The sequence below is a fragment of the Procambarus clarkii genome, chromosome 50 (genome assembly GCF_040958095.1).
Source record: "Procambarus clarkii isolate CNS0578487 chromosome 50, FALCON_Pclarkii_2.0, whole genome shotgun sequence".
NCBI lineage: Eukaryota > Metazoa > Arthropoda > Malacostraca > Decapoda > Cambaridae > Procambarus > Procambarus clarkii.
In genome coordinates, this window is record NC_091199.1 from 31,937,178 (window position 1) to 31,950,586 (window position 13,409).

Sequence of the window (13,409 nt, forward strand, 5' to 3'; positions counted from 1 at the left end):
TCACACCTGGAGTCATGGAACAAGACTCAAGCAGTCACAACGACCCACATCAGAGGGTGTCAACAATAGATGTTACAATTGTGGAGGAGACTACCCACACCAAGGTAATGTTTGTCCTGCTCAAGGTAAGAAGTGCTATGAGTGTGGAAAACTAGGTCATTTTGGTGCTATGTGTCGTTCTGCACTAAAAAAACCACAGTCAATGAATAAAAGCACTGTACGAGGATCAGGTCATAGGGGTCGAGGTGGTAAACACAATATTGCACCTCATATCCAGAATGTTAATAATATACAAGACAACATTTCATTACAACCAGTCTCAGATGACAGTGAATGTGATTATACTTATGGAGTACAAGCAATCACAGAATGGAATGATCTTCCAAACAACCCAGAGACATGTGTATACATTGCTGGTATTTGTCTCAAGGTTCTCATTGACACTGGATCAAACATTGACACCATTGCTGAGTGCCACTATGAAAAAATTAAAAAACAGTTCCCAAAGCTTGAGAACTATAATGGCAAAGCCACTGCCTATGTTTCAAAGGTAGCCTTGCCAGTGATTGGAACTTTCACTGCAGATATTAAGTCAAAGAATGCAATGCTCATTACTACATTCCATGTTGTTAGGAATGCAAAGGAGTCTTTACTCAGTTACAAGACTTCAACCAAATTGGGGCTACTTCAGCTTTCTAATACTGTAGCAGTGGAATCTGCAAACAATGTTGATGCTATTGTTGCTGAATTTTCTGATCGATTTAAATCCATAGGTTGTTATACTGATAGCAAAGTACATCTGCATATCAACCCAGATGTAATTCCAGTTGCCCAACCACATCGCCGACAACCATTCCATACTCGCAAGAAAGTCGATGCCGAACTGGATAGGCTGATGGAACTAGATATCATTGAACCAGTAACAGGCCCAACACCATGGGTAAGCCCAATTGTCACTCCACCAAAGCCGAAGAATCCAGATGAGATACGCATTTGTGTGGACATGCGTGTTCCCAACAAGGCAATAATGCGTGAACGCCATCCTACACCCACTGTAGATGATATGATCTACCGCTTGAATGGTGCAACTGTATTCAGCAAGTTAGATTTAAACAAGGGCTATCATCAGCTTGAACTTGATGATGAGAGTCGCTTCATCACAACGTTTACGACACATCGAGGTCTGTATAGGTACAAGCGCCTGAGTTTTGGTATTAACAGTGCTGCCGAGGTATTCCAGCACATCATCAGCCAGGTATTGCAAGACATACCTAATGCTGACAACATGTCTGATGACATCATTGTTTATGGCCGTACCCAAGCTGAACACGACAAAGCTCTTCGTGCAACATTGCAACGCTTACGAGAAAAGAATTTGACGCTAAGCCGAGCAAAGTGTGAGTTCAATCAACATAAAATTGAATTCTTTGGACATGTACTTAGTGACAAAGGTCTGTCTCCAGATCCTAAGAATGTTGCAGACATCAAGAATGCTGCACCTCCTTCAACGTCCACTGAAGTACATAGTTTTCTGGGAATGGCAAACTACTGTTCTCGCTTCATTCCAGATTTTGCTACCATTACAAAGCCTCTACGTGAGCTCCTGAAGAAAAATGCATCATGGTACTGGAGCGATATCGAGCAAAATGCATTTGATGCTGTGAAAGATGCACTAGTAGAGAATGCGACTGCTGCATACTTTGATCCATCAATGGACACTGAGTTAACGGTGGATGCTAGTCCTGTTGGTTTAGGTGCTGTTTTAGCCCAACACAAACCTGGTCAACCAGATTCCAGAGTAGTAATTGCCTACGCCAGCCGTTCTCTCACAGATGTTGAGCAACGATACAGTCAGACAGAGAAGGAAGCTCTTGCTCTTGTATGGGGCTGTGAACACTTCAATGTGTATCTGCTTGGTGCACCCTTCACCACGATAGTCACTGACCACAAACCGTTGGAGACCATCTTCAATAATCCAAAGTCCAAACCACCAGCTCGCATTGAGAGATGGGCTCTTCGTCTGCAACCATACAACTTTACGGTGAAATACAAGCCGGGTGCAGGCAATCCCGCTGATTACATCAGTCGACATCCTGCCAACAGTTTCACCATCACCAAGCATCAGCAAGTTGCCGAGGAATATGTACACTCTGTAACCTGTGATGCAGTCCCTAAGGCTCTTACTCTTGATGAAATCCGTACTGCAACCCTAGAGGACCCAACTCTGCAAGCAACAGTGGATGCATTGACTAAGAAAAAGTTTCCACGCATCCCACCCTCAGGAGTTGACCAAGATGCATTCAAAGCACTTGAACGCATCCAGACAGAATTAAGTGTTACGCAACAACGCGACACTGTGCTGCGAGGTACTCGTATCGTGATTCCAGCTGTTCTCCAGCAACGTGCTCTGAAGCTTGCACATCAAGGACACCAAGGTCTTGTTAGGACCAAACAGCTGCTACGAGAAAAGGTGTGGTTTCTTGGCATTGATCGTCAAGCAAAGGATATGCATGATGCCTGTGTCCCTTGCCAAGCTGCAGTGGATACTTCAAGACCAACACCTCTACAACCTTCACCACTACCTGCTGCACCATGGACGGAAGTATCAATGGACTTCTGCGGACCACTACCAACTGGAGAGTACTTGATGGTAGTCATTGATGATCACTCACGTTATCCAGAAGTAGAAATCATCAATTCCACATCTGCAAAGGCCGTCATCCCGAAACTTGACAAGATCTTTTCAAACTTTGGCATTCCTGAAGTTGTCAAGACGGACAATGGACCGCCATTCAATGGACAAGACTTTGTCAACTTTGCTGAGCATATTGGATTCAAACACCGCCGTGTGATGCCACTACATCCCCAAGCAAATGGAGAAGTTGAGAGATTCATGCAACCTCTCATGAAAGCGGTACGCTGTGCTCATGCCGAAGGACGATCCTGGAAACAAGCTATGTATGCTTTTCTCAGGAACTACCGTGCAACACCACATGGAACACTGGGCAAGTCGCCTGGCGAACTTTTATTTGGACGTCCTATGAGAATCGCACTACCCGTCATGCCAGCCGAGGTAACGGATAAACGTCTCGCTCAGAAGGATGCACTAGCCAAGGGCAAAATGAAAATTGCTCATGATCAACGTGCAAAGGAACAGTTCATAAAGGTTGGTGACACTGTTCTCGTTAAAAAGAAAAAAGAGGGAAAGTTAGATATGCCGTATGATACAAAACCATATAAAGTGATTAGTGTAAAAGGAACTATGGTAACAGCTAGTAATAGAGATCATAGTATAACACGTAATATGGCTTATTTCAAAGTGATTCCAACTAGTGTAGAAAATGATGAAGTGCAAAGTCGTGCAAAAGAAAAAGAAAAAAATAGTTATAACCCGACAAACAATTCATCAAGGGATGTTATTGCATTTAAGGACTCTCGTCCTAAACGTCATGTTAAACGCCCTACACGATTTGATGATTAATTGTGTTCCTATGTAATGAAAAGTATTTACTTATTGTGCTAAACTAAATTTAATATTGTTTGAATAATGCAGATATCTCATTCAATATTTTGTAACTTTGTATTACAGTTTCTTTCATGTTTGTTTAACATTGCATATGTATTTTTAACATTGAAATCCTTTGTGGAAAAGATTAAGTTGTTTAAATTCTTTGTGTGCTTAATTAATGTTAAATGTATGCAGTATCTCTTGATATGTTAATAACTTACTTTGTGTCAATAACTTTGCTTTGTGCTACAAGCATGGTAGACATCCTGTATTCATTCTTTTTAAAGAAATGGAGGGATGTCATGTTCACAGAAAATGGTACCATCCGTTTTCTATGTGCGGCGGCTGAGACGCCAGAGAGAGAAGGTAAACAAGAGAGCGTACAGGACGCCTGCCAAGCTTGGTAGCTACTAGTCATGTAATCATATTAAGTATTAAAGTCAGTAACCAAGTCATGACTTTACATCAACCCTACAACCAAGACTTCCTCAGTAACACACAAACACTACAGTAGTGAACCGGGACAGATGGTCCACTAGCACTAACACGTAGCGATTACCAGAATGACTACTATGTAAATCAATCAAATCCGCTCCCACTCGATCTAAAGGCTCAAAAATGTCAGGGAACTCTTGTAGTGGCGCCTGTACCTTAGGGGTACCTTTTCTCCTTTGACAATTCGGACACGAGCTGACAAACTTAGTGATATCAGATAACATCCTAGGAAAATAGAATAAAGTTTTAGCTCTCATATAGGTCTTAAAGACCCCAGGGTGACCCGCGATCTTAGATGCATGTGCAAGTTTCACGGCTGAGGATCTTAACACGTCGGGGATGACTAACTGGTAAACCGCACGATCTTTCATGTCGTTAACATAATATAGGACACCCTTCTGCAGGTCAAAATGCTGCAGGGGAAAGTTACCTTTCTTCATAGGGTATTTACCACCTTCCAAATATTCAATTATTTCCTTCCATCGCTGTTCTCCCATTTGAAATTCTCTCATTTTATCACTTGCAATAGTTTCAATGTTGACATTTACGTTAACTGACGCGATGTTCCTACTCAACGTGTCTGGCACAACGTGAGATGGTCCAGGCTTATAAAGGATCTGAAACGAGTGAGCTGACAGCTCATGAAACCAACGGGACATCCGGGGACACTTTGTTTTCTTTTTAAATATGTATGTGAGAGCTCTGTGATCTGTGAAAATAACAAAATGACGTTAGAATAGGTAAGGCTCAAAATAACGAACACTTTCAACCACAGCAAGTGCTTCTTTGTCTGTTGCTGAGTATCTAACCTCCGGTCCCTTCACTTTTCTGCTGAAATACGCCACAGGGTGAGGATGGTTCTCTGAATCACGCTGCATTAAGCACCCTCCTATCGCAATACCACTAGCGTCTGTATGCACCTCCCACTCCTTATCAAAGTCAGGCACATCTAATACTGGGGCGGTAATTAATTGACTTTTGAGTTTAGTATAAGCCTCATCGTGTTCTAAGGTCCACATAAATTTAGCATTCTTCTTTACAAGGTCAGTTAAAGGCGCTGTTATACTAGCAAATCCCTCAATATGGCGGCGGAAGTATCCGGCTGCTCCCAGAAACCGGCGCACATCCCTTGCTGACCTAGGCCCGGGCATCTCAGCTGTGACGGTAATCTCTTTCAAGAGAGATTGAGCCTGCTCTTCCCTCCAAAGTACGTCCCATTACCAAATAATATAGAAGATATATCCAACAAGTACAACAACAACGTTTTGCCCAGTGAGCAAAACGTATCCAGCACCAGCGCACCTGCTCGCCTCCGCCACCGTTAACCGGCAAACTGCTTGTCCATCGCCTGCCTGTCGCTGATTGGCTGGTGCCCATTCGCACCTGCCCCACCACCCGCCACCACAAGCTGATGTCTGAGCTACAGCGACCTAGGGAAGGCAGAATATCCTAGTGCTCCACACAGTTGACACGTCTCATTGGTAGACTAAGCCTTGGCTTACGTGTACTAAGGGAGGTGGCAGCTTGAAGCCAATATTCCTGCACTAATTATTTCCTTTGCTATTATTCACTTGTCTTAACGTAACTTTTCATTTGCCAGTGATTATTCTTATTATTTTGTTTGTCGATTTGCCTGTTATATTTTTATGCCCAATTTTATTCATGTTTTGCTTTTCTAACATAATTAAAATTTCATTGTTAAATTTACTTGTGTTTTGTGTGTCTTCCCATTACCTTACCACAGACGAAAGTTCCAGCTTTTCTCTTTTTTTTTCTTTATGTGACGAGGCCATGCCCCTAGCTTTTGAAACAGCCGAACACCAACGCGTTACCGTCACATAAAGTGGGGGCCTGCCCTAGGAGCTTCACTCAGGTACTGGTGCCAAGTAGTAATTTATGGTAAGCGTATTTGGCTTTGGTAACGTAGCTTTTACTATTTTTCATATTCAATTTCATTTTTATATGGTGCTGTGTGTATTGTGCATTCCGAGAGTAGCATATGGTGAAGGTGAGACAACTTTGGATTACGTGGTGACTGTAGGCCTCAGTCATACTCTTAATTGGTCATCTCTCCCTCCGTGTTATTACTCGTGTTTACCATCTTTTGTCCCTTGGATATTTCTCATATTTTCGACAGATCATCATATTGGTACCCTGGTACTGTGGTCTGCCCCCGGGTCAAGTGCACCTAATCTTCTGCAATCTGACAGTAGGAGGATAAAGAGGGCCATAGTTCCTCTAGCTCGAACTTTAGTTGCTGAATTGGGACCTCAGCAGCAGTTCTCGTCACCAGTTGACACCTCGCACCCCTACACGTCAGTCAGAGATGATGATACATACATTGGTAGGGAATTAGCTTTCTTTTTCAGAGCACAAAAGTTCGCTAATTCTGTAAGTATCATATTAATTTCAGTGGGAAAACTTGCTTATGTCCTATAGAGACTCGGCAAGGTATGCCTACATCCTTGGACTACCAATTTTACTTTTGAGGCAATTAACTGTTTCATTTGTTTTAGAAACTCAGTTTCACTTGTTTAGTAGGATTTTCTTGCCCTTATCCTCTTACATGAGTACCGGGTGCAAGATTTCCTGCGACCTTGATTTAAATTAATCATTTAACATCTTGTACTTAACTTTAATTGTTAAAGATTCCACAGGATAGGTACCAGTTGCCACGTTGTCCTGTTTCTGACATTCACTATATCACAACAGTATATTCGTTGTACATTTATTTGCTAATTTCACCATGTTTCGTCTCCAAGCTTTCCGTGCAGATCCAGCAGGTACAATTGGGACTTTAAGTCATGCCAAGAGCGCTGAATTACAAACTCTTGCACATGAGTATCAACTAACAGTTCCCTACCAAGCCAACAAGAGTGAAATACACAACCTGTTACTGGATCATTTCTTAGAGCAAGGTAAGATAGACTCTGAAACTCATGAAACTTACTATATTGCAGATAAAACTGATTTGGCAACGATGAAATTCAAACTAGAACTGGCCAAGATTGAACGTGAGCAGCAAAGGGAAGCCCTCGAGCAGCAAAGAGAAGCAGCTGCCATACGAAAGGAAGAACACGAACGAGAAATCGCCCTCAAGGAACGTGAACTCGCCCTCCAGGAACGTGAGGTTGCAATGCTCCATGAGCGGGAACGAGTACAGCTTGAAACAAAACGACGCGAGTTGGAGATGCAACACGAACATGACAATCAACAAGCGACTCTGGCTATAGAGTGTCGTCAACGAGAATTCGCGTTGGAAACTTCACACCTCGCTCAACGCCAGCAAGCTACTGCCAATCTTCCCGTCAGTTTTAATATATCACATGCAAGTAAGTTAATGCCATCATTTGTAGAAGCAGAAGTTGACGTGTTTTTTACCACCTTTGAAACCCTTGCTAATCAACTCAGTTGGCCTGCCGACCAATGGGCCACACTTCTCAGAGTACATCTTACAGGTAGAGCTGCAGTCACACTCAGTACTTTGGTGTCTGAGAATGACTACCAGACTCTGAAACAAGCAGTGTTGGACGCCTACCTTCTCTCCACCGAAAGTTATCGAAGGAAATTCCGTGATAACCTGAAGGCAAGTACCACTACCTTTCTCGAGTTTGCTAACACAAAACGGAGATATTTTATGAAATGGCTGGAAGCAGCACATGTCTCTACTTTTACAGAACTCGTCAACCTGATGCTAGTTGAAGAATTCTTGAGGCGTATGCCGCCTCCTGTCCGTCTATATTTAGCAGATAAAGAAGAAACCGACTACCTGAAGTGTGCTAAGTCGGCTGACACTTACAGCCTCATCCACCGGCTGACACCAGAACCATCCTCTAGTAAGAAGTCGTGGAACCACCGACACACAAAAACCCAAACCAACTCCTCCTAAGTCCGGTAAGCCTGTGATGAATGTTGGTGTTCATGTTAATGATCTTTCTCTTTTCAGTAACCACCTGTATACTAGAACTGTCTCTGCCAACGGTTCAAATCCGGAGGGACGTTTCAAATTGAAGATCTTGAGGGACACAGCGGCTCTTCAATCGATCATCTTGAAGTCGGCTGTGCCCAACATCGCCTACACCGGAGAAACTGTCTTCATCACTGACCTCACTGCTACCACTCCTTATCCTCTCGCCAGAGTCCACCTGGATTGTCCCTTCGTGAACGGAGAAGTCCAAGTCGCCGTCAGGGAAAAGCCTTTTCCCATGCCTGGAGTGCAACTTCTCCTAGGCAACGACTTGGCAGAAGACCTGCAACCGACCAACCTGATCATCATGGACAAATCCCAGGTGTGTACCTCTGTGCCAGATAACCCTATATTTAAGTATGTTCCAGCAAAGGTTCAAGAGAGTGATGAAGTTTCTCCTCCGGTTCTAGTGACCACCCGTGCACAAGCTGCACGACCACAGCCAGCTGACTCTACTGCTACCGCTGTCCCTCAAGACCCTCAGAAACTACCCCTGAATCTGACCAAGTTGGAGCTCCGTAAGTTACAGAGGGAAGATCTTACCTTAACACCATTATTTTTCCAGGCTGAGACTCAACCCGACAGTATTCCTGGGTTCTTCCTAGAGAACGACTTGCTCTACCGCAGATATAGACCCAGTAAACTGAAGGAGGAGGACGATTGGGCCAACATCGAACAACTTGTGATTCCTGCCAGCCTGCGGCCCACTATTCTACACCTGGCCCACGGAGCACTCTCCCACTATGGATTCAACAAGACTTACCATGGAATTCGTCAAGACTACTACTGGCCAGGTATGGTAAATAGCGTCAAACAGTACGTAAAACAGTGTCATACATGTCAGATGGCAGGTAAACCGAACATCTCTATTCCCAGAGCGCCACTGATTCCCATACAGGTGCCTGCGGAACCTTTCCACAGACTTATTATAGACTGTGTTGGTCCTTTACCTCGGACCAGTTCAGGTAACGCCTATATCTTAACCATCCTGTGTCCTACCACCAGATTTCCCATAACAGTTCCAGTGAAGAACATTACGGCTGCTACGGTTGTGAAGCACTTATTGAAGATCTTCACCCAGTATGGATTTCCCAGGGAGGTTCAGAGCGACTGTGGTACCAACTTCACCAGTGATCTCTTCAAAAGGACACTGGAGGAGTTCAACATCAAACAGGTATTGTCCAGCCCCTATCATCCTGCTTCACAGGGTTCTCTTGAGCGTAGTCATCAGACTATTAAAGCACTCCTGAAAAAGTTTTGTAGTGAAACCTCTAAGGATTGGGATAAGCAAATAGATCTGATAATGCATATCTTTAGAAGTCTTCCCAATGAGTCCCTAGGAGTATCTCCTTATGAGATGCTCTACGGCCGTAAGTGCCGTACTCCCCTCAAGGCTTTCAAAGACTCTCTACGTGATGCCACCTTCAGTGAGCATCAGAATGTGCCCCAGTTTCTTCAAAATCTTCAACACATTCTAAAGAGAGTCCGCAGTTTTGCCCGAGATAATCTATTGAAAGCACAGGAGAGGATGAAGACTCATTACGACCAGACCAGCAAAGTAAGAAAATTTAAACCGGGAGACTTCGTCCTCGCTTACTTCCCTATCCCAGGTTCTCCTTTACAAAACAGGTTTTCAGGACCCTACCGCATCAAGGAGTGCAGAAACAACCATAACTACGTTCTAGAGACTACAGATAGGCGGCGGAAGACCCAGCTGTGCCACGTCAACCTCCTGAAGCTATATAATGGTACTCCTCCCACTGTCATGTTAAACTACTCTGCTTTTACAGAACCATACATCCACAGTGAGACCTTCCCTGCTTCTCCTCCCGAAAGCACTGACAAGGAGTCAGCGCTTTCTAATTCAGAAATCCTTAATGATCTTCCCAACTACTTTCAGGATAATCATAGTGCACCTCTCGTCAAGATCTTCGGAGAACATCAGGAGTTGTTCCGAGATGACCCCCAAGAGTGTAATGTTACCCAGCACGACATCCAACTGCTCCCCGACACCCGGCCGATTCGTCAACCCTTCTACCGAATCAGCCCTAGCAAGAAGGAAGTCATGCGTGCTGAGGTGCAGTACCTCTTGGATCATGGACTGGCTACACCTTGTGAGTCCCCCTGGGCCTCACCCTGTATCTTGGTGCCAAAACCCCAAGGTAAGGTGAGGCTATGTACTGACTATCGTAAGTTAAATAATGTGACTGTCAAGGATGCATACCCCTTGCCAAGGATAGATGACATTCTTGACGCCATTGGTAATGCCCAGTACTTGTCCCAAGTGGACTTGCTTAAGGGGTATTATCAAGTGTGTTTAACGGAGCGAGCTAAAGAAATATCTGCCTTTATCACTCCTTTTGGACTTTTCAGATATGAACGCCTTCCTTTCGGACTATGTAATGCCCCGGCCACCTTTCAGAGAGCTGTCAACCGTGTCATCTAGGGCTTGGATAACACGTACGCCTATTTGGATGATATCGTCGTAGCATCCAACACCTGGAGTGAACATCTGCTTCAGCTGCGACGACTGTTCGCCAAGCTCCTGACAGCCGGCCTCACCATCAACCTGGGCAAGTCCACCTTCGCGAAAGGTAAAGTGCGTTATCTGGGTCATGTTATTGGGAGTGGCAGCCTAGCTCCGTTAAACTCACACACTCAAGCCACCCAACATTATCCACAGCCTACCACCAGGAAGCAGCTCCTGCGCTTCCTTGGTCTTGCCTCCTACTACCGTAGTTTTGTGAGAAATTTCAGTACAGTCGCTACACCTTTAATCCTATTAACCAGTCCCAAGCAACGGTATAAGTGGACCATGCAGCAAACCGTTGCTTTCGAACAACCCAAATTCCTCCTCTGTTCTAATCCCATTCTCGCCTCGCCAGATATCACCAAGCCTTTCGTCCTTCATGTCGACGCCAGTGGTACCGGCGTTGGTGGTGTCCTGATGCAGCAACGAGGCGAGGAGGTTCTACCTGTCAGCTACTACAGCTACAAATTGAAACCACGCCAGAGGAACTACAGCACTATTGAAAAGGAGCTACTATCCATCGTCCTGAATCTCCAACACTTCGCTCCGTACCTACAAGGTGCCAGGTCTACCACCATCTTCTCAGACCACAACCCTCTCTGCTTCTTACATCAAGCCCAATTCACTAACCAGCGTCTTCTACGATGGGCTTTATATTTACAAGATTTCAACCTGGAGATCCGCTATATCAAGGGTTCTGACAACATCATAGCTGATGCCCTCTCCAGAGTTTATGACGTAGAAGCAACTCCACCTATTACTCCACCACATAACGACGTACTTCTTCCAGAACCGCAGGCTTCGGGGGAGAGTTGTGACAGTAATCTCTTTCAAGAGAGATTGAGCCTGCTCTTCCCTCCAAAGTACATCCCATTAACAAATAATATAGAAGATATATCCAACAAGTACAACAACAACATTTTGCCCAGAGAGCAAAACGTATCCAGCACCGGCGCACCTGCTCGCCTCCGCCACCGTTAACCGGCAAACTGCTTGTCCATCGCCTGCCTGTCGCTGATTGGCTGGTGCCCATTCGCACCTGCCCCACCACCCGCCACCACGAGCTGATGTCTGAGCTACAGCGACCTAGGGAAGGCAGAATATCCTAGTGCTCCACACAGTTGACACGTCTCATTGGTAGACTAAGCCTTGGCTTACGTGTACTGAGGGAGGTGGCAGCTTGAAGCCAATATTCCTGCACTAATTATTTCCTTTGCTATTATTCACTTGTCTTAACGTAACTTTTCATTTGCCAGTGATTATTCTTATTATTTTGTTTGTCGATTTGCCTGTTATATTTTTATGCCCAATTTTATTCATGTTTTGCTTTTCTAACGTAATTAAAATTTCATTGTTAAATTTACTTGTGTTTTGTGTATCTTCCCATTACCTTACCACAGACGAAAGTTCCAGCTTTTCTCTTTTTTTTTCTTTATGTGACGAGGCCATGCCCCTAGCTTTTGAAACAGCTGAACACCAACGCGTTACCGTCACACAGCAATGGCGCGGCATGAGTCTGGGTCAGGGCGGATGCCATCTGTTCTCACCTGGAACCCCAGAAATTTGAATTTCTGAGATGCCAGGGTGCATTTTTTATATTTAATTTGAACCCTGCCTTGTCTAACAATGAAAGTGTCTCAGTCAAGTCCCGCAGGTGCTCATCAAACGATCTAGAGTAGATAACCACGTCATCCACGTATGCTAATGAATGCCTACCTAGCACAGGGCTGAGGATGTAGTTAATAGCCCTCTGAAATGATGAAGGGGCTGTCTTGAGCCCAAAAGGCATGCGCTTAAACTGAAACTGGTGAACCCCATCAGAGAATGCTGTTTTCTCACGGTCCTTAACTGTAACTGGAATAGGCCAATATACTGACTTAGCATCCAGAGTGGAGAAATACTTGGCTGCCGCAAACTGATCTATAATTTCCTGAATCCGAGGTAAGGGGTACACGTCCCCCTTTGTAATTTCATTAACTTTCCGATAGTCGACACAAAACCGGTAACTACCATCCGGTTTGCGCACCAGCACCACAGGAGACAGCCATGGTGAAGTACTTGGTTCTATAACTCCCTGTCTTAACATCATCTGACACTCCTCTCTGATAGTTTTCTTAGCCTGTTCCGGAAGCCTCCACTGTCTCGTATACACGGGCTCGTGATCACCTGTTGGAATGGTGTGCTCAATTCTGTCTAACAACCCAATTTGATCGTCGTCCGTTGCAAATAATTTGGGGAACATCCGCAAAACTTCCCGCACCCGTTTCCGCTCTAACTGTGGAATGTGCTGTGTGTCAAGTGGTGATATTAATTTAAGCAACTTGTTGGTATCGCCGTGTGGCGTGAGCACCGTTGTGCTGTGCTTCGCAGTCTTACTAGTGTCTCTAACATTAAGAGAGCCACATTGCTTAGTGTCTGTAATAGTTTCCGATGGATCTGCTTGAAAGATCGATGTCTCCTCTAAGATAATACCCTGAGACACTCGATCACCCACTCTGAAGCGGTAGGTCTTGTGCGAGAGATTGAGTACAGGTATGAGGGCACCTTTATCCAGGACAACAATTAAGTGGTGGGGAATTAATAGTTTATCAAACCTGCCAGCCACCAGAAGGGTAGTACAAGGCTGGATATGACGACCCACGGCCACCCTAAGGAACCTAAATGATCGTGGTGGGCAAGTCTGCTTGTCAAAAGCATGTAAAATGCACGAGTTCGTATTATTGTCTGGAGGAGACTGAAACAAAAGTTTCGCGTAATTGGCATGATGTTTCTGCTTCCGCTGGATGGAAGCTACAACCGGTGGATGGTCAGTCAATGTCACCGGATAGGATACAGTTCCTAATTTCAACTGGCAATGTCTCGCCCCTTTCTCAGCAGACAGAGAATATGAGAACCTGTGTAAGAAATCC

The 13,409-nt window shown here is 44.7% G+C and overlaps 1 protein-coding gene across 1 annotated transcript in view; it reads right to left on the minus strand.

Moving 5' to 3' along the window:
* LOC138351738 (uncharacterized) overlaps positions 1 to 5,154 on the minus strand; it is a 72,410-nt gene extending 67,256 nt beyond the window's left edge. The window contains exons 1-3 of the mRNA XM_069303765.1: positions 4,813 to 5,154; positions 4,434 to 4,620; positions 4,159 to 4,228 (exon numbers count right to left, since the gene is read on the minus strand). Of these exons, the coding sequence (XP_069159866.1) occupies positions 4,159 to 4,228; positions 4,434 to 4,620; positions 4,813 to 5,154 (599 nt within the window). The remainder of the gene's footprint in view (positions 1 to 4,158; positions 4,229 to 4,433; positions 4,621 to 4,812) is intronic.
* Between the last annotated feature and the right edge of the window lie 8,255 nt (positions 5,155 to 13,409).